Source organism: Platalea leucorodia, assembly GCF_965183815.1.
Source record: "Platalea leucorodia genome assembly, chromosome: 3".
NCBI lineage: Eukaryota > Metazoa > Chordata > Aves > Pelecaniformes > Threskiornithidae > Platalea > Platalea leucorodia.
Window position 1 is genome coordinate 76,622,500 of NC_138825.1, and position 22,380 is coordinate 76,644,879.

The 22,380-nt window shown below is 41.5% G+C and overlaps 1 protein-coding gene across 2 annotated transcripts in view; it reads left to right on the forward strand.

Annotated features, from left to right (window-relative positions):
• Positions 1–16,064, forward strand: part of CDK19 (cyclin dependent kinase 19) — a 134,445-nt gene extending 118,381 nt beyond the window's left edge. Inside the window, exons 9-12 of one of the 2 annotated variants that reach the window (XM_082306396.1) lie at positions 2,109–2,206; positions 3,768–3,846; positions 7,846–8,112; positions 11,811–16,064. In XM_082306396.1, the coding sequence (XP_082162522.1) occupies positions 2,109–2,206; positions 3,768–3,846; positions 7,846–8,112; positions 11,811–11,942 (576 nt within the window). In that variant the 3' untranslated portion in view covers positions 11,943–16,064. The remainder of the gene's footprint in view (positions 1–2,108; positions 2,207–3,767; positions 3,847–7,845; positions 8,113–11,810) is intronic. The other variant, XM_082306395.1, reaches the window with a different exon arrangement.
• Positions 16,065–22,380: the final 6,316 nt, after the last annotated feature.

A 22,380-nucleotide genomic window follows, 5' to 3' on the forward strand; every position in this document is an offset into this window, starting at 1 on the left:
AGCAATCTTGAGAGCTGCTGAGAAGTATGAGACTGTTGATGAAGTCCAGTCTCACAGGCTTTCTCTGTTGCATTAGCAGCTGCTACCTGGAAATCATGTCCAGCCATTTTGTATTCACTTTCATAGGAGCAACAGAAGCTACAGAAAACCAGATTTTGTCAAAGAAAGTTGGTTCACGTTAGCATCACTGATAGGCAGGATGTCTCACTTGGAGTGATGTTGTGTGTGGAATGGGCAAACTGATTACATCCTCTGAGATGGAGGGGGATTACTAAGGGAATGAGCAGATCATTAAAAGGTCCAAGATATCTTTAGATCTTCTGCTGTGGCCTTATCTTTGATTGACAAAGAATACAGGTCATGTTTGGAGGCAGCTTGTGATGAGGGTGCTATATGGCAGAAAGCTGGAGGAGCTTTCTCTTGAGTAGTACTGCAGCAACCAGTTCCGAGGAAGGAGTCCAGGGGGCAGAAGCTGATGTCCTGTACTCCTCTGTCAATGGCCACATCTGGTACCAAAGACCAGGAGTCGCCTTATGCAGAACATGAATGTTTGTCACTGTGGAGGACCTGGAGAGAAGAAATTTGCATGACCTGTAATGGTGTTACAAGCCACTAAAACTAAGAAAAATGTTACATGTAGGGAGAGGTGGTGATTTGAAATAAAGACGCTGAATACCAAAGCTGTTTGTATTTGCTGTATCATGTGAAGTCACTGCAGAGAGCCAACAGCACGTTAGAGGTTGAATTTGTTAAGATACTCAGGAAACATAGGGTTAAGGGTTATCTGACAACACAAAACACAGTAAATAAGTGTGCCATGCAAACTCTCCGGGTGTGTGCAACGCAGGATCATCTTGAGGCATATTTCTGGACAAGCAGTAGGAATCAATTCAGGCGCTGGTTGCAAGTGAACGGATAGGTGGAGAAACAGCCCAAATGGCTCTCTGTTGTCTCGTCAGTCTGTTGGGGTCCGTGGTACATAAAGTATGGGAATAAGGAGAGGTGGGGAAGGAAGTGGCAAAAGTATAGAGAATTTTGTAAGATCTCATCTACAAAGCAGGGTTAACTACAGCTATTGAGAAAGGAAATACAGGGAATCATCTTTCTTGATCAGGATGAGCGCTTTTACTGAGGCTGTTTATTGTACCATATATATAGAATACAGAATTGTATAACAGATTTTTTGATTTATTGGAACAAAAAGCCCCAAACCACCCATGCCAAAATCACATTCTTTTGCTGAATATCCAGGAAGTTTTTGTTGGAAGCCTGGAAGATAGAGTTTGAGCTAAGATGCACTTTGCAGAAGAAATTTTATTTTCACTGTTGGCTTGAATTAAGAGAGTATTGTGTGAGAGCAGGATACTGTATGATGTAATTTGAGCACCCAAATTTCCTACTGTGAGTTTATCAGAATGTGATAAATAAATAACTAGAAATGGTATGTTATCCCTATAATTCCTGTTTTATACTACTAATATATTGTAATCCTCTTTTAGAGCCTGCTGCAGTCAACAGCATTCTAGCTAATAAATTTATTATTGCTTTCCTCCTAGCAGGGAAGAAAGGTTACTAGGAAGGGTCTGCTCCTCCTCTTTCTCATTTCAGTACCAATTAGAGTGGGATTGGGAGCTGCATGAGTGGCAGAGTGCTCTGACTGTGGAATGTCACCAGTACGAGAGATGAAGATTTATTGTTTCCGTCCCTAAAGTGATACGGAGAGTCTTGGTTATGTTCTGTCTCTTCTGACACTTTTTTCCTGTTGTGTCAGCAGTACACAACAAAACACCATTATTTAGAAATGATGCTTCATGAACCTGTAATAGCTGAATTTAGTGTTGCTTTAGCACAGTGGTTCAGCCTTAGCAATTAATATTACCTGATATGCTTAACAGTATTTCTTATGTGAGAATCGCTTCACAGCTGGAGTGCTTTGATGGATGTGCATTCTTGTTCTTGGGAACTTTACTGAACAAGCAATGCTAACTTAGGCTTGTCTGGACAAGCCACAAATAATTCAACAACCCACAATCCAAGACATATAGGTCATAATTTGAAAAATGATAGTTTGATAAGCTTTTTTCTGTTTTTAATGTTATGCTTTGCAGCTTCAGAAGCTTCTTACTATGGACCCTACAAAGAGAATTACCTCAGAGCAGGCTTTGCAGGACCCCTACTTTCAAGAGGATCCTCTGCCTACATCAGAGTATGTATTCCCTCTTCTGTGCTCTTCAGGGGTGTCTTCTTTCTGCTAAATGCTAATCCCTGAAATGAGGTGACAGCTGAAAAATTCATGGATATCTACCATATCCACAAGAAGTAGTAGCTCAGGCATGCTTAGTAGAAACTATTAGTGTAGCACTGAAGTGTCTGTATCTACTGGTGCCAGAACTGAGTGGTTGTGGACAATAATCCAGTACCGCACTAGTGTTGTAATTCTGAACGTACTACCAAAGTTAGTGTGACAATATTATTGGAGTATTTAGAGAATTAATCTGTGCCCTGTTCTGTTCTGCCTTACACAGCCTCACAGAGCCCTGTTCTCCATTGCCTGGTTTCATTGTGCCTCTCCCTAGGACTAGGACAGTTCTCTGACCTACAGCCCCTTCCCGTGCCCTCTTGCACAGGGTAACAGTGTGAGGAGAGAAAAGTGAAGAGATCAATGACTGCCTAAAATCCCACTGGTCCCTTGTTCAGAAGGCTTGAGAGTACAGATCTGATATCTCTATATATTTTGTTGTCATGAAAAATTCAAATGATATATTCAGTTCCTACTGGCAGACTTTCCTCTTTCAGTTTCTGTTCCCAGTTTTTAGAAGCGTGGTGGTTCATAGCATTATGATCCATAGGATCTGGATGCAGGGAGTCTTCCACCTTTGCCTTCACTGCTTCCTCAGCTAGCAGGCAACACTAAAAGCAGAGAACAGCCACTGGAGTGCAAAAGGAGTCTAGCTGAGACTAGTTGGGGTTTCTTTCTTTCTTTTTCTTTTTCTGTTTGGATAAGCCAAACACTACATAGCAGCTAGATTAGGAACTGTTTACACACTTTAAAAAATCATGTCATGTTGATTGTATTCTGAATGCTGGCACAGAAATCTAAGAAATTGATACTAGTCAAGATCTACCAGTAATTTTCTATTTAGTGTATATCTGATACTATCCGATGTAGAGCTATAGCTCCCCATAGATTACAGAATAACATAATGATAAAATCTCTGCCATAAACATTAAGGAATGTTCCAAATACCATTAGCCAGATGAATTTAAAAGCTATCATTTTTTTCCTCTAAACAAGACCTGAGAAGCTAATTGAAAGTAACTCTGCAGTTGCGATTGGCAAATATGTTTAAGCCCGCTGTCAGCCAAGGCGGGCTCATAAGACATTAATACTCTTTGGATCAGGCCCTTTATTCAGTGAGGCATGCATGTTCCAATGAGGTGTTGTGGAGCCTCTGACACTGTGTTTGTTCATTTTGCCATCTGGATCAATAAGTGGTCGTTCTGGCATTTGGGCGTGCTCAACCATGCCATGATTTCTAAATGATGGCCTCATGCCAACAGCAGAGATCTGACATTGTGATCAGCACCTAGCTGTTGTTATCTGCTGCTATCTTGGGTGCTCAGCAGTGCCACTCACTTATCAAAACAGGACTCATGAAATACAAGAAATGAAATTGTGTAATATTCACTTGTTTTTAATATAGCATTAAGTAAATGTATGTCGTATGTACGTATTTGTGGAGCGTTTACCGTTTACTGTGTTTCAGTGTATTTGCTGGCTGTCAGATTCCATATCCTAAAAGAGAATTCCTCAACGAAGATGAACCTGAAGAGAAAGGGGATAAGGTATAATAAATTCCCTTTTTTTTTTTTTTTTTTCTTTTATGTGTGCAATAAAAAGAATCATGGTGCTACTAAATGAAAACTAATGAAACGTAAAGACTTAACCAAAAATGTGTTTTCCAACCAAGGCTCTCTTAAAACTGCTTCCCAGACAGATTGAAAGTATCAGATGACTTTGGGATGTCTCAGGCGGTATCAGCAGCACGGTTTGCCCTGACCTGTGGGGAGTGAGATGGATGGGTTGTTCTGTCAGCCGTAGCCTGCTTTCAGCTGCCATCACTCCAAGAGGACCTTGCTACCTCCTCCTGCATCGCATGATGAAAATACATTGTGATCACATGAATAGAATGGCGTTTCCATTGTATAACTGGCATACATCCAGCCATTTGAAAGTAGATGGCTGTCAGGGTCTCAAATAAATAGTGGCAGCCTGCTTCTGGCACTACATCAGAACATTTCGCCCATCTGCACGCAGTTTCCTGATCATGTTTTAAGGGCCCTCAGACAAAGGAGTAATAAGGAGCATGAACTGTTCTGGTAGCGACAATCTGCTCTGAATACTCTGTTTCCCATAGCCCTATAGACGTGGGCAAGAACTTGTTTGTGTGTATAGTAAATTTGGTGTGTTTGCAACATAATCTGACCTGCTTTGTCCGTGTAGCTCAGCTGTGCTACGTGACCACAGTGATTGTCCCATCATGATGTGAAGGCTGGACAATGGTGCTATAGTGTATGAAACAACTTGTTATTTTCACTTAAAAGTGTACAGTGAGACACCAACAGTAATGTATAGCTAGCAAAATGTGAAGAAAACAGCCTTAAACTATAATTTTAACATGGGATTACATGAGAAGGATTGTTAATCTTTTGGAGAAACCATTTGACTACATGCATCTTCTGTTTTCAGATTTTCTGCATAACATGAGAAACTAGCTGAGTTTAAAAGTATGCCTATCACAATACATTTCAGACAGCAAATTTTGTTTTTGGAACAGATATTGTAGATCCTTCTGCACTGAGAACAAGTAGTAACATCCTGGATTTTTGTGTCCAGATAGTTTTTTTCAAAAAGAAGAAAGAGGCACCTAAGCAAAAATACAGTGAAAGTCATGATACTGATTTGATTGTAATTTAGTTACTAGCTTTGCTTCAACTCTCACAGCTTCAAAACCAAAAACAAACCTTATGAATTAAAATTACTCTGGCTTTTGTGAAGTCAGTGTATTTAAAAGTAAAGATCTGTCTTTTTCCTGGGAATGTTGGGGGGGGGAAACAATGGCATGTTTATATTCAAAACAGCCATTATATAAATGGTCTTTGAGATTGTTGGGGACAGTCACGTATTTATGCACACTCCAAATTAAACTTTTTTCAGACCATTTAGGTGATCTAAGTCACGCATTACTCATTGAATGTGTTCCCACAGTGTAGAAAATGTGAAGGTAAAGGATATTCTGAAAGTTGGATCTGTGCCATGTTTTGTTTATTTATGATGTTGTTGCAAGTGAAAGGATTTTTTTTTTTCTTCAATAGTGTTAGTTTCTGGTTTGTTTTTAAAACTATAAATATCTGTATAGTCCTTTGGAAACCTAGAGGAGTGCTCTGTGTTTGTTTATTTGGAACTTGCATCTGAATTGAATAACCTTTAACATAAGCATCTGTTCTTCGAAATGGTTAATCGTTAGTTAGCAAAGCTAAAATGAGTGTTTGTAAAACAAAGTGAAAAGATTCTTTTCTCATTCAAATTCTGTTAGGCAAGTTTCGTTTCTAGGTAGGACCAGAATTTCATTTTGGTAATTTGTGCCTGAGAGGTGACCCATGGTAATACGTTGCTAACTGTAGACCTTTTACAAGTTTATCCACTTAGGAACCACCATGAGCTAGACTGACCTGAGGACAATGTTTTTGCTGGCGTAAGCTGGTTTTGTGCACTAAGGTGGTGCAGCTAGACCCCAGCCAGAGTCTGACAGAGTAGATCTCAGTCTCTACCGAGGCAGTGGCAGTAGTAGCTGCACAGAAGAGCAAGCTCAGACTAGTCAGGTAAATTTTGTGCTAATATCCAAATGCGAAACATGGGACCTACTACAAACTGTTGTCTTTAATTGTGAGAGTTCCTGCAATATTTGTTTACGGAAAACAAAATTGCAGTTTTTCAGCTCTCACAGTAGCGACCACCTCACTTGCATCCAAACATCCCTATGAAAACACGAATTCCAAAATTCTAGCACAAATACCGCCTTAGTTATTGGTGTTTGTTTGTATAAGTGAAGCTCAAACCATTATGAAAAGATAAACTACTGCTTAACTTTTTTTTTTAACAGGCTAGCTTGATTAACTTTTAGAATTATTGAAGTTTAAATCTCCTGGGAAACAGAATCTAACTGAGATGGGATTTGAGGACTATAAGCAGGGGGATGCATTATTGGTTTTACTAAATGTGAAATGGAAATGCAAGCCACCTCTAAGTCCTTGAAGACGCTAGGCTTCTTTGTAATCTTAAATGAATACATCATTGCAAATTTGTAAAAAAAAATTTATCTTGGGAGGCTGTTGTGTTAAATGGCATAGAAACAGATCTTTTATGTCATTTATCTGAGGTAACTAAATGCCTTTTGGTGATTGGGGACATCGAGAATTTTCTGCTCATGGCAACTGGTTGAAATGATTTCTGAGAAACTAGTAAAGTGAGGTTTTTGTAAAAGGTTGCCATACTAAAGCTTTGATAATTATATAAGCAGATATTCTAGGAAAAAAAGACTATCCTGTGATGTTCCATACAATATATGGGGGGGAGGGTAGTAAGGCTTTTTAATTCAAGCCATGGCAATTGTAGGTTTTTTTCCATGATGAACAAGTGACTTATCTCACATTTGGAGCAAAATTGCTTTTCTTTGCAATTCTCTTATGCGCTTTAGTGCTCTGATGGAGGAGCCATCCCTGGTGCTCGAAAGCAGGCAAATGGGTAGTCTTCCCTTGTAACTGTCTAACCATGGAGGGCTGAGTTGCACTCTGCTGGTTTTCTAACCTTCCCTCCAGTTCCCTAATACTCTTTTTAGTCTGTAGCCCTCTGAAGCCAGAAGGGTACAATGTCTTTTGCTCTTGTATTCTCCTTCTTAACTTTTTTCTCCCTTTCGTGGCACTTTTCTCTTTGTCCCTCTTCCTGCTAGGTCCTAGTGTCATCTTAATTGTCTGGCTTCTTTTCCTTTGCTAGTCTTCTCCTTCCCTTGCCAGATTCTTCCTTTGGCTGTTTCCTCCTCTTTTGTCTTCAACTATTTGTCTCTGGTCAATTTTCACTTTTCTGCTATTTCAGTAAGATTTTCTGACCCTATACCTACCGCACCATGCTGGACCGTATTCCCAGTATACCACTCTTTGCAAGGTACTTAAAAGCAAAGGAGAGCAAACCAGTAATGAAACCCGTTTCTGGTTCTGCCACAGAATTTCCTCGCAACGTGGAAGAAATTATATCATTTCTCTGGTCTCAGTTTGCTTACCTTTCTGGCAGTAAGGCTGCCAACCTCCTTCGGGTTATTGTAATGTGTCATTTGTGAAAGTTTGAAAAGTGGTTTTGATTCTGAGTGAAAAGGGCTGTTGAAGCACTTAGAATAATTTACTGTGGTTCACCACGTCTGCCACTGAGCACTACTGAAATTTTGGGGGTTTTGATTCAGTTCATTAGGCGATTACTGCTTTAGAAATGGTTCCTTCCATCCTCCTCTCAGCGCTTGGCTAGCTGTAGGAGGCACTAGACTGTCCTTACAGTTTTAGTCTAGCTTACTTTGTTAAAAACCCAAAATGACCACAAATGGGATAGCCCCACAAAGTGTGCAAGAGCGTACCGAGGACGCGTTTCTCCCAGCACGCAGCCTTGCTGTGTTTTCCCATCGAGCAGGTGGGCCTGCCTCCTTCTCCACAGGCATGGTGGCACCAGGGTGGGCAGCTCTGTAAAGCTCACAGACTAGTTCAGAGCAAGTGACCGTGTTGTGTCGCTTCTTCCCCTAGAATCAGCAGCAGCAGAATCAACATCAGCAGCAAACAGCACCTCAGCAGCAGCCGCAGGCAGCGCCGCAGCAGCCGCAGCCGCAGCAGCAGAACAGCACCCAGACCAACGGGACAGCCGGGGGCGCCGGCGCGGGAGGAGGGGGCGCGGGCGCAGGACTCCAGCACAGCCAGGACTCCAGCCTCAACCAGGTGCCTCCGAACAAGAAACCACGCATAGGGCCTTCAGGCGCTAACTCAGGCGGGCCTGTCATGCCTTCAGATTATCAGGTACCTCTTGAATTTTCGCTGCTTGTGATACTGTGGGGCCAAAATGTCATTTTCCCCCTTCCCCACTGCAAGAACAGATCACGTTTTAATGAATTTCTCATGTAGCCTGAGCAGGCGTGCTATGGTATATTAGATAAAAATGTGGGTTTAAAGGTTTAAAGTAAAAAGGTTTTGTCCTGTGGTTAGTGTCAATCAAATATCAGTACGAGTTGTATCTGCTGCACCCTGTAAAGTGTTGAGGACTAGTTCACTCCAGGAAAGCACTTAAATGTATTCTTAACTTTATGTTTGAGAGTAGTCTTACTGAAGCCAGTGGAACTATTTTGTGCACATAAATGCTGTGTTAGATCAAGTTCAGGATACTTGGCTCTTGGCAATATTAAATCCTGTGTGAGAAGAAGATCTGAGAAGATCCTCAGAAGCAAAGTTAGAACCAAGCTCTCTCATTTGATTCCTGCTTCGTTTTACCTCGTATCATCACATGTATGGAGCAGTTCTGTAGTTTATTCTAGTATCTTGCTAAGTCTACTTCTAATGTTAAAGAAAAAAATGCATGTTAGCATGGGAATGATGTTTTGGTTCCACCAGTATGATTCACGCTGAAGTAGGGCACACAGACAGGCCTGGTTTCTAATGTGACCAAAGTTGAATAGATTTCATGTTCTCCAGTACAGTAGCATTCGTAAGTACAAGCAGTATCACTGAATTATTTTTGGATTTCCATACTTGTCTTTGCTTACTAGAATTATATTTTCCACTGAAAAAGTGACTTACACTAAATACAGAAAGCATTGAACTTACCAGGATCTTCAGTACTTGTGAGTTTATACCTACTGGGACAGCAATGAGTTGTAAAGCAGAATAAGAAGAAGGTAGATATTAAAGGTAGATTTTAAAAGATGGTAGGGAATCTGTCTGCTACTAGCCTTTGAGAGGATCCCACCTTGGAAAATGGTCTCTTCAGGTTGCTTTAAACTTAAAATAAGTAGCTTTTAAAAAACCCAGCTCTGGAGTTGCCTTGACTTAGCCCTCCAGACCTTCTCCACAGACAATTGATTTCTCAGTGCCAGACATATTTCTCTCATTTCTGTTTTACTCTTTTAATTACAAATGATCATGAAGACATCGAGGGCAATTTAAGGGTAAAGACAACTAGGTTTCTTTTTTGAAAAGTTCCAGACAGGCTTGAGGTCTGGACAGATCACTATAGCTGTCTGACTACACAGTATTTATGGCTGGCCTGTTTTGGTCTGTGTTTTGAGGACTGGTGTGCTGCATTTGATGATATCCATTATAGAATCCTTATAAAGCTTTCTGAATTGTTGGCAAACTTCCCCCTTACAAGTTGCTAGCAGTCTAAATATCATTTTTTTTCAGATAGATTTTCTTTTTTTTTTACCCCCTATGACTCTTTCCTTCTAAACTATAACAACACAGGCATCAAAATGATGATCTGTATGTTTCCTTTACGTCACTTGCTAATTGTATGGTCTGATCATCCATTTTTACACTTGTGTTTGGCTATCTGCCCTTAAATTCTATCTGACTGTCTTCTGTTCCAGAAAGGAATGTCTGCAATTTGTCCAAGTCTGACTTCGTTAAAAACAAATTCTCTTCTGTGGAACAAAAATAAGCATGGGCAAGTTAATGCATTCTTGCAGTCTTATGGCATTAATTTTACTCCATTATATCTTATTCAGAAGGAGGAAGAGATTCTCTTTGCTTTGAGTTTCATTTAGCTTGTGATCTGAAGTCTCCGTTGAATTTTTTTGGTAGTTCACCGACCTCAATATATGTTGCTTCCACAAATGACAGTGAGAATTCCTTATTGAATTTTACTGAGCATTCCTTATGTGACCTTGGGTGTTTTGCTTAGCATGGTCAGCTGATGCTTTTCATCCAGAACAAGTTCCTATAAAGTCATAGCATTTATCACAATTCTTTTTCTTTTCTGTTAGACGTTGGAAAAACTTGCAAAATTTTGAGACAAATTCCAGGCTTCAGACAACTCTGTTAACAATCTAACCATGCAGGCCAAGCATTATCTGGTTATTAACAGCATACATGCCACTGGGAGACATCTCTTCCAAAGCCAGTGTGCTGAGCTGTTATCTCCCAAACTGACCCTTACAAAGTGAAGCTACTCCATACAACTATTAGTTATGTTCATATTATATAGAGATACAGAGGTCTGCAAGATTGGACTGTTATCCCTCTCTCTTTAGCCTCATTGTGCTTCACCTTGAAAGCGACCTTCATATTCCTACATTAGACAGAACACAGAAAAAGTAATGTGATATTTTTAGGGTTTAGTATGTTTTACAATTTATGTAAAATTAAAGGTATAAAGCTATGTACAGAAACAAAGGGCAGAAGTGTTTTACACTGCCTGAAGTCTAGGTTCCTGCTCTTTATCATCCAGCTGAAAAGTTGTCAGGAGGCTTTCACAGCTCTCCTGCTTGGGATCCAATGGTTAGGTGAGACCAGTGACTGGGGTATTGCCTTCACTGAGCAGATTCTTGGTCTGTGGAGGATGTGGTATTCTTACAAACCCACTCTCTCCATGGGATTTCCATTCAGAACTCAAACTTCTCCAGAGGCTTTCTGTAACTCATAACCCTGATATTTAATCAGAATGTAGGTTCTTAACACTTTTCCTAGACCGTCACTGTTGGCCACAGTCTTGCTGATGACCTTTGGATATAGCGAAGTAGAACCATCAACTAGACAGTGAGCAGAACTCTATTGAATGCTGCCTGACCCTGCACTTAACTTGGCTGGAAACAAACTGTTTGCTGACTGTAAAGAGTTTTGGAGTTTTTTGCAGACTCTCCTTTCTTGTGGATTGGGGTGGGGTTTACCTTGCTAGAGAGCCTCCTATCCATCGAGCTGTACTTTCTGTGCAAAGTGCTTTTGCAGCTTGCATTGTTTTGCAGCTTGCATTGTTAATTCTGGACAGAGAATGGATATGGTAATAGAAAAGGCAAATTCAGCAGGCTGGAGGTCACAAATGATCCGTGAATTTGGCTTGCTGAGGTTGGGGTCCGCTGAGCTAACATCCCAAACATTGGAGGGGAAAAAAAAAACATTCAGGAAAATGAATGTTAGGTTATTGTACATACACATGCCCATCTTTAAGCGGTTGTCCTTGCTTCCAATAGATAAAGCAGCAGGTTGAAAGATTCACCTAAAATTATATTCTTTTATCCTACTGGACATTTTTTCATTTAGATAAATTGAGTAACTCTTAGGTCATGGTTGTCTTTTTCTGAGGAACAGAATACATTGTTTCTCTGTAACATTTAGTATTACCTATCTTGAAAAGGGTGTGTGTGGCCTTAGCAGTTTGTTTTTGCATTTATAGCACTTACAATAATGATAGATGTAAGATTAAGAAACAGCTGAATTTTGAAATGGGGTCTGCTGTGTCTTGTGTATTTTTCCTTCAAAAAATGGGTGTGTACCTGCTGTACTTCTAGGTGTCTGCCAGTGACCTTGAGTATTTTGTGTGCTGTGTTAAGGCTGATTGCAGATCAGATTGATTACTTGTTTTATGGGACCTTAAACAGTAACACTGTTTAGTCAGCTTCTCCAACAGTCACATAATAATGAGCTTCAGAGAGGTTAAAAGTTTCCTGAGCTACGTAGTCCTAACAGGATGGTTTTCATTCCCCTGATCCCACTCTCTTTCCCTGCAGCACTCCAGCTCACGCCTGAGTTACCAAAGCAACATTCAGGGATCTTCTCAGTCCCAGAGTACAATGGGCTATTCCACGTCGTCTCAGCAGAGCTCCCAGTATCACCAGTCTCATCAGTCTCACAGGTACTGAGCGGGCCAACAGACTGCACTCAGAAAGGACCGGACTAAAAGCCAGAAGACTCCAGCAATATGAAGTTCATAACGATGAGAAGAACCAAAAATACAAACTATGATGCAGAATTAAAATTCATGATGACAAAAGGAAAACTTCACTCACTGAAGACTTCCTTCCCCCACCGGCCCCCCGTCCCTTTATTGCCATAAAGGAGATTCTCGTGAAGTTTTCCTTCCTCCCTGCCCTTGCATGTGCTCCATTGTGGTTACTCTAATGAACCCTTCTGATCTGAACCCAGCACTTAACTTCTTTAACCTTTGGAATTTTGAAGGATTCCTGGTGCACCTTCCTTATGCTGTAGTGATTGCCATAAATCTGTCTTTTCAATCTCTTTGATGGGGTTTTAAAGTTTTAAAATCTTGAACTCCCAGGCTTTCAAGCTTGTATATAGTTAGTTTTATACTAGGCAAGCCAGTTTAGCTATACAGGTATATTGCACCTTTTTAAAGCACTATGTTATTTTCACAGGATATTACTGTTTTGCTCATGGATGTCAAGAACAGCAAAATTTTACTGTTCCAGAGTATTTTACTATTCTGTTTTTATTAGTCTAGTTTTCAGGCGAGGTCTTAAAAATAAAAAATTTAAAAAATAAATAAAATTAAAAAAAGAAAAAGGAAAAAAGAAAAAAACCACCCAAGTCTCTGCAGCGACAAATATGCTTCATGCTACTGGACTGAACGCCAAACAGAAGATTGCTGATATTTCTTAACTCATTCACATTGAATTCTTGAAATCACAGTGATCGTGCTCTGACTAGTTTTAAATTAAGCGTTATTTTAAATGAAACCAGGACAGTCACATAAAAAGGAGATGCTTTCAGGATCTGTTGGAACAGAAGAATGGAATGTCTTCCCAGGCTGGACACCAAAATAGTCAGGAAAATGTATTTACTGCCCTCAAGTCTCAGTAGGAATGTGGATGATGGGCGTGTTTTTCTGTTAAGCAGCTGATTAACGTATGTGAGAGTTCTATAAATTTAGCTTTCTTTCACATTCCTGAGTCAGTTTTCTAAATATAAAGGTGACAGAAGTACTAAGACTTGCGAAAACAAATGCATTTAATCATTTTATGTTAGAATTAATAATTAAGAGATATTATTGTGCAGTTTGAAAAGCATGTTGAAAATTGTTCCTTTTTCATGTTTATAATGCATATTCTGTGTCCCTCACATTGCTGTGATTAACCCAGATTAGTTACACCAGATGCGCTTGATTGCACTGGAATGTTTCTTTTTCCCTAGAGCAAACATGTTTTGATTGTGCCTAAGGACTGTAAGTGGATGGGTAGCTGGCAGAAAATCCCCAGTAAATAAGAGTTCAGAAGCATAATCAGAGGATTATTGTCCAACTTCTGCAACCACAGTTATTCGGAGAGACACAACATGTAATTTGGGACAGCTTCATTTTTCCTTCAGCCTTCAGAAATAAGGCTGGCTCTTGGTGCAGAAAACCTGGAAAAATGCATTTAGAAAGCTACTAGCAGTGTAACATCAGCAAGCTTCTACAGCTGGTGTCCAGAGAAGAAGTGAAGTGAGAAGAGTTTATATGTAAGCAGTTAACGTTACAGGCTTTTATACCACAGTGTGTTCTCTTCTGTCCTGTGTCCGTACAGAAGAATTGTATATACCCATACACATTCACACTGAAGTTGTGATCAGACCTAGCAAGATGAGTAAATCTGTTTGCTCTGAGGAGAATGCTTTTCATCACAGCTAGAGACATACATGTTTCTGCTTTGATTTGATCTCCCAATCACCTTTAGTGCCCCCTTCCTCCTCAAACATGTGTTGTTTTCATACCTTCTGTGAGCAGTCGGCTTGCTTTGGCCATATCTACCATCATGTGGTTTTGACAACACCCAGCTTCTCTGGAAAAGCAACTAAAACCTGCTTTTGTCATCAAATGGGTAAGAAGGTGGTGAAAATGAAATGAAGCAATTTGAAGGAAAGAATTTTTCTGGGGAAAAATAATCTCCCAAAGGATACTTTCAATGTGTAACCCTTGAAAGGCTACATATTATACCTACCCTAGTAGCCCCTTTGAAAGAACAGATTTTTATTGTTCCTTTATTTTGTTTCAGTGAGCCTGGGGTTACATTCTTTCCGTAAGTGGAATGTCTCACCTCTTACTGATGTTATGATGAGATACCTTTGAGCTAATGGATATTTGGCCAATGCCACAAAGGAACATTTATTTTATATTTTGTGACTTGAATGTCACAGTTCTGGAAATTAACCTTTGGCAGAGTAATTTTTATCCCCTCCCGTTCTTTTCACCTTTCCGTTCTCTCAAAATCCTTTTGTCTTTTCCACTGTAGTTATCTAGCATTTCTTCTCCCTACTGTGACCTGCAGCTGATCATCAAAATTCATATAACGTCAGGAGTTAATTAAGGTGGGCTTTTGTGCCAATAAGGCAAAATCACGGTGTAGATTAATCTGTGTGTAGAGTGTGAAACTTCACAGCAACGTAAAGTGCTTTAATTGAGTGAGCTTCCAGCTTCTAGAGCAACTGGCGTGACCTCTCTCTAAGCTGAACTGGCGTTTCTGCCTTGGTTGGGTCTGATAGACGACCACACGCCGCTCCTCTCTAGCTTCTGTGTGCGCACGCGAAGCCGAGCTGACTTCCTCCGTTGCCTTCAAACTCACAGCTGGGAGGAGAGCAAATAAAAGCAAAAGCGTTTGCTGCGAAACGTGGGCTGTGCACACTCTTCTGGTTCCTTCCTGGTGGTGAAATAATTTGCTTTTTCTTGGGAGCTTGACGCGCGTTGCCGGGGTGGGTGGCAGTCGTAGTGGAAGAAGCCTTGCTTTCCAGGGGTCATCCCGTGAGGTAAAAACGCTCCGCTTTCAGAAGTGAATTGTGCGGTGTGTCCTGGGGAAGCCAGGACCACGTCATTTTTATGTTATTTTTTTGGCCTGTGCAGCTTCATTAGTACTCATAGCTCTGTCTCTGCCCGTAACTTTTACACCCTCACCAAAGTGTTTCACACCGGTACCAAGAGAGGCAGGTGACACCGGCAGAGCTGCCTGCTCCATCCTGGTCGCCTGGTGGGAGAGCGGGCCACTGGGTACAGCCTTTCCCGTCGTGGCTCAGAGGAAACAAACGCGCGGGGAATGAACGGGATGAGCAGCCTGGTCCGCATTGGTGAAGTTTATGTAGCACAAACTGCACAATGAAGGAAGAATATAGGGAAAGCTGCGAGTCCTGCACTGTATCTGTGACACTGTATCTGGGGAGGGGGAGGGAAGAGCGTTCGTAGCGGGAGGGGTGGCGGGAAGCTAGAAGTGTTCAAATATGTATAATATTTTATATAAACATAATAAGCTTAGTTCCCCTTCATAATCTTCAGGAATGGTACTTTTAACACCATTAAGCAAAGAATTGTTTTAGGATTAAATAAATGTATTGTACATAAGGCCATACGTAATCTTCTAAAAATGTCGCCAGACAGGAGCGATGTGTATTACTATATGAAAAAAAAAGTCCTTAATGCACTGTTATCTCCTAAATATTTAGTAGTAAATTAATACTATTTAATTTTTTTAAAAATTTGTCTTGTGTAGACACTAAAAAGTATTACACAAAATCTGGACAGAACATGTCCTTTTTAACAGCAATTTAAAGAACTTTTTATATATGTAAGGTAGTAACTTTTCAAATTGTTCTAGTTGTATTTTCCCATGTTTACTATTTGTGGAAGTGTGCCTGTCTCTATTCAGTTATTTTTTTTCCTAATAATTTCATGCACGCATCTTTCATTTTTGTAGTTTTCATTAGAAATTATTGTGTATGCGCCTCATGCTGCCACAAAACTTTGCCGCTCTAGGTCTGTGGTGGCCACATTCGGCAGCGCCCGTGCCAATGGGCTAGCAAAACCACAAAGCAAAATACTCGTTTCTCATTCTAGAGTTGAGAGTTTACTGCTTTTAAGTTGTCCTGATGTCACTCTTGAAATGACTGTTAAAACTAAACTATGAGTTCATTGCATTTATTTTATATTCTTGGTTGTAATGAAATGGAATTGACTTTGCTTCAGTGTGAATTTTTTTAATAAAATAATATACATTTGTAATAATAATAAAAAGTTCAAATCAAATAAGCGTGCTGAGAAGTTTTTTGTAAACATTGGCTTTGGGCTACCAAGAGGGAAAATATAGCCACAAAATTGCAGTTGTAATTATATTCAGGATGTTTATGATATCATACACCACACAAAACAAAGCTTGCAAAACCTCAGAGTTGAAACTACAGCTTTTAAAATGCCCAGGAGGATATTCATGGGTATGTGTCTATCAAAATAGAATGAAGCCTTATGGAAAACACAATCGATGGAGTGGTTCTCTTAGGTTTTGCCCTCTGCTTAGAAGTATTCTGGCATGCCGTGCCGATGCCACTTGTTGAGATTCGTTATTACTTGCGTGGAAATCCTATAGACATGTCTTCTGAACAAAAGCTGGTTTACTGCATTCTAAATCTAAACGCCCTCTTACTTTTTCCTCCTGCTGGACCTTGGAGGATTTTCAGGTGTTTCAGGTGACAACATGGAAAGCACGAGCTAGAGCATATTTGGCGGGTTTTCAAAGTGGGTGCTAGTCTGTGTGTTTCTGTTCCATCTAACCATTGTTTCACAGATGGATAGTTGACTTCTTCCAAAAATCCCACCTGTGTTCTCCTTAACAGTTGCATGGGTAAGAATGGTTGGGCTTTACTTGCACTACCAATCACGTTAAGAAAAAGGCTTTGGTTTCAGATGTGCCTTTTGCACAAGGGTGAGAATAAAAGTAGCCTCTTGCCAAAAAGCTTAGCCTGCATCTCTGACACCTCATGGAGAAAGAGCTGTTGCTTCAGCCTCAACGCAGCTGAGCATCCCCAGCTCTGTACCCCTCGCAGTTTCCTTTCTGCTTCTGGTGTCCTGTTTGTTGGTAAGATTGTGCTTAGTCAGCAACTTTGACTTAGATGTCCCTCTTGAAACCTCCTGTGTTGTCTCTGTCGCAGTCTTTGTACTTCTACAGCATCTCTCGCTGTTTTTCCTACCTGGTGATGCAATTTACGGTCTAATCCAGCCTCATTATACTGATCTGAATTATGGCGTCATCCCTTTTTCTGTCCTTGACAGTTAGACAACTCACATCTCACAGCCCTTCAGAAAGTTGCAGAGTAGGTTGTCTATTAGTCTCTCGCTTTGACTTGTTGCTTCCCGCTTTGTGTGACTGCCCTGGCTCTGCCATCTCTGTTGCATTAGATGTAAAGCTGCTCTCTTCACTTGCACATCACTGCCAAAGCCTGCTGTTACCCCATCCCTCTTACTCAAATCAAGAAGTTATCTTAAGTTATCTCCCGGTCTGATCATCCCACCAAGTCAACCTCTACACCATTTTAGATTTCCAGATAAACATTTTTATGCTCTTGCTTCCAATTGCCCATTGTTTCTGAAAACCTGTTGCATAAATTTCTGAAAAAATCCCTCCTAGCTGTCTTCTGCATCACTCATTAAAACCCTTTGGCTTTGATGTCTACAGAAGTTTAGTATTATAAGCTACCGGTGTGCTATGAGTCGTACCTATTGCATTAATGAAAACTGTCCCAGGGTTTCATTACACGCTCCAGTCTGCCTGCATCCGCCTGTCACCTCCCTGCACACCCGTTGTAAGCTCCCTCAGACGGGAACGCTCGTTCTGTCCTGATGCGGTAGCTTCACGACTGGTGCTTGCAGGCACTCTGTAATGCAAATAATAATCGCTGTAATATCGTGGTTTTTTTACTACTGGACAATACGCAGTAGTAGTGTGAGGAGTAATTTCCATGTGCTGTTTGAACACAAAAAGCATCATATTGGTGCCAAGTATCAATTTGACCTGGCTAAGCATGGGACTTGGGCAAGCGTTGTTCCAATAGCCAGCAAAGGTTAATGATGGTTTACCTGTAATGTTTTTTTTAACAGGTAGGTACTGCTTTTTTATGTTCCAGAGAACTTCATGCCCTTGTTTAAGATTGCAGAAAAAAACAGAAGCTTTGGTTTATTTTGGTATTTTTATAGTAATGTAGAAAAATATTATTGCATGGTTATTACAGTGATTTTTTTTCATTTGCAAGAAATATTTATTAGAACAGTACTTGTTTGAGGTAGATTAAAACCACCAACAAGGTTATGAAAGGTGTGCGTGCAGTCACAGCCGAGCTGCTGAAATTGCTGTGGGAGTACCCCAGCCGTTAGGTAACAGATATCCAAGATAATCTGGAGTAGGTGTTTAAAAAAATAACGATGATTATTATTTGAAGTCTGAAAGTAATGCCAACCTACTTAATAATTTTTATATAACATGCTTGTCTTGAAATACTGCTATAGGATCGTTTTTTCTAGCTTAGTATTCCGGCATACTGGTACGTGTGTTGTATGGACTGTAACGGGCTATTTCTCTGATTATTTTGTAGTGTGTTCTTCGAAGTATCTTGAAGAGGACAGAGAACTTGAAAGCATGTAACTTTTACATGTACGTTGCATACGTGGAACACGTGCCTGAATGAAATATTCAGCAATACATTCCTTTAGCTAAAACGTCTTTTGATGATGTTTACTAAGAAGTTACGTGAAACCTCCAACTGGTGTTTGAGGTCATTGCAGAAAGGATACCTTTGCCCCGGTCCGTTGTCAGAATGGAGCTTTGCTTTGCTTACACTAGCAGTAAACGTTAGAAATAAATTAGCAAAGGGAGAATCTGCCTTACTTTTTAAATATGACTTTTAAAAATAAGGAACAGAATAATCAGGTATTTGTTACTCAGTCTTGGATGTGACGTGATAGCCAGCAATAATGCATTTTATGCAGTCTCTATCCCACAAGAGTCATTGTGTCTTAAGTAATAAAAAACCCAATCTGTGAAGCACTGAAGAAAGGATTTCTTCGTACCTATCATCAGCAGACAAAGTTTTAATTACGGACCAGGTCCTGCCGAATGATGCATGGCTCAGACATCCTTTCCACAGCCTGCATTTGAGCCTACATTGGTAAGATTCTTCCCTACATCCACAAATAGTAATTCCTTGGGATGTTAGGAAAAAAAATACAGCGTGGAAACATGCAGCCTTTTGATTTTGTAACAAAATTGTAATGCTATCAAGATTAGGTGTCTGAAGTTCTCCAGAACATGATGAACTTTTAAATACATTTAAATGTGTATTTTTATCATTTACATTGTTAAAAATACTTTCTACCCTTATCTGGGCAACGTGGCACAGCCCTGCTCTGGAAAGATGACCTCTATCTCTGCATGCTTGACCTGGTCGGGGGCACGGTTGTCAGTTCGGAGTCTTGCAGACAATTTACACACGTGGACACTGAACTTTAACCTGTAAGCTTAGGTCACACAGGTCTATGGAAAAGCAATCAGCTTTTAAAGAAAACATACTTCCTTGGCCGAAAGGTGAGCCAGAGAACTGCAAAATGAAAGGCTTACCTCAAAAGGCTCCTGTAATCCTCCAGTTTGACAGATAGTGCTATGAGATGATTGTAAATTGTCAGATCGTATTATTATTGCTAGGCTGTACAGTTCAAAAACATCTGTCGCTGGTCTTGCCGTTATCTAATATGATGTAGAATGAGTAGTTTGTGAAATTATAATTATGATTTTCTGTTTTCAACCTATTTTAATTGTATGACTTGTTCTTGCAGTGGTACAGAAGAAAGAAGGACAGTTTCCAGTAGTTTGGTTTTGGCAGTAAGACTCAGAACGTTAACTTGCTAACAAAGAGGAACCAAAGGAGATCAGGCTTCTCCCTTGCTGGTGTCCTCCGTTCGCTGCAGCAGAGGAGATTCAAGCAGGCAGATCATATCATGGCGTTGTGTAGTAACTGCAGTTCTTGGGACGCATGTAAGTTTGAAAGAGAAACGTTTATCTTGTAAGTATAGCATCACAGCTGCAGAAGGTATACCTAGCAAAGCTGACAGGAGTGAATCACCTTTACAAAATTCCCTGCACATAGCAAGCAGACTGACTCAATCATGTCAAGGAGTTTATAGACTTTGGTCTTACCCACCCATAAACGCATGAAAATCTGCCTAGTTTATGGTTTCAAAATACCCCCCCTGGTAATAATGGAGGTTTTTTTGTTTAAGCATTTAAAAGTTTCTTGTAGCTTGCAGTATCCCACAAGCACAGAAATAAATCCCTACCCATTTAAGAAACAATGGGGACATCTACTAACACGCCCTGGTGCGTATGTCCCAACGGGGACTAGCAAGGGTTGCCTCTACATCGTGCTGCTGCTGGATGAAAGCTGGAAGTCCCCTGTGACTTTGAGACAGTCGGTTCTGGGAAGCAGGAATGAAGTAACTTCTGTTATCATCCAAAGCGATATTAGAGCTGTTTAAGTGTATTTGAGTCATCTGAGATTGAGACATGTATCATATTTGCACAGTGGCTCCACGCTTTCATCTCCAAGAACTCAATCTCACACGATAACGTTTATGTATATTGTCTGTGGAGAAATGCTAAACTGTGGCTTGTTAATGTAAATCTTATAAAATACTTGTCAGTGGATCGTGTGTGCTGGAGGATGTAAGAAACGACCTGCCAGCTAGATCAGAAGCAGGCATGTTCTTTCCCACCTAACGTGCCAAACTCATATATCAGTCGTAGTGCGTCACGCTTTTATTAATATGCAGCGGTTGTGCTATTCCAAGACCGCGTTATCGCTGCAGCTTCTCGTCTATCAAAGCTGAGGTAATCCATTTGTATTCCACCCAGCTCCTTCGTGATGTTTTGCATATGACTGTGGGGAGACCAGCAATTCCGTGACCCTGGGTTGTCTGTACGCTACCTTAAAAATGGAATTAAAAGAGCACCATAGCAGTATTCAGCCTTGCCCTGGACTGAGATTCCAGTGCGTGCGACATGGCATACTTGTGGAGGGGGCGGGGGAAGAGGGCGGGAAGGATCCTTACTTCTGTGGGACCAGGGATGGTCTCTGGATATGCTACATGTGGATGTCAAAACAAAACACGCTTTTGCTTTTGGATTTCAGGATCTTGCCAGACAGGTGAACTCCAGCAGAGTACGCTCATTGAAATTATTAGGATATGTCCTAAGTTTGTTTAGGGCAGCACGGCTAATAGAACCATGTTGACATTGATGGTCATCTGTCGCCTCTTAAATTAAAAAAAAAAAAAAAAAAAAAAGACTAACCAAGTTTCCAATGTCTTGCTCCTCTCACGCACATATCCAAATGTGGAGCTAAGGAATAGTTCATTTCCCAAAAATGCAGTGAGAAAACAGGATACCCTGTACAGCCAGAATAGCTATGCGTACTAAATATAACAGTGCTGAGCATTCGTAGAGCAGGTTTCAGGTTTTCCCCACGTACCGCAGCTTAGGATGTTCAGGGCCAGACGTCCCCACCGCATAACACGATCGCTTCCTTCAGCTGGATGTGGGACCGGCTCCCAGCCCCGCAGCCGCTGGCGGGGAACCCAGTTACCTGACCCAGGCCCACCTCCTCCCAGCCAAAACCATCCCTCCTGCAAGAGGAGGTGATCTGTGCCCTGGGCAGATTTGTCAGCCCCTGCAGGGACCGTGGCACCCATCTGATACGGAGGTTTGCTGCTGTGGATGTTTGCAAACTACGGAGTGAGTTGGTCCTCTGAGAGGGTCTGGAAGCAGAGGTTGCCTCTTGGTTTGCAGCTGCGGTGGTGGATGCAAGGGGTGGTGAATGCAAGGCGCCATCGCGGGGCGGCTCCAACTGCGAGGCCCATGTGCGGAGATGGGAAGGGAGATTATCCAGCCCCCGGGAGCAAGGGGCCCACCTTAGGCGAACTGTCAGCACACGTTGCAGGCAGTGGGCGTCTCGGGAAGGTGCCAGAAGCGCCTGGGGTGAGCTGGGAGAGGGTAGCACCGCTGCTGCGCGGCTCTCCTATCTGGGACAGAGAGGCTCCGGCGGTGGGGTCTGCTTTCTCGGGCGCTTTACAAAGATCAAGATGCTTCAGAAAAACTCTCTGGACCCCACGGAGCCCGATCGCAGTTCCCGCCCTTGCAAATTAAGAGCACAAGCAGCTGAAAGCGTGAAAACGACTGGAGCCAGAAGCAAGGTGCCAGCCAGCGCAGCGATGGGCATGTTGCACGCCGCCTCTCCTCCCCACGCACGCCGCTCCCGAGGGCCTCCGGGCGGGAGAGGCAGAGGTGGAAGGTGCCAGCTCACTCCTGACTGTGAAAAGGTGATGCACTGAGTTGCCTCAGCTCCGTGGTTGCGTGCCTCCACGGAGTGGGCCTGCGGTACCCATCTTCCAACATGTTTTAGGCCCTGACATTTCTCGGAGGGTCTGATGAGTCCCACACGTGGGTGAGGGTAGGACTTCTGGAAGTTTTTTGAAGTGTGTCCTCCTGCTTCTCTGCAGCATCC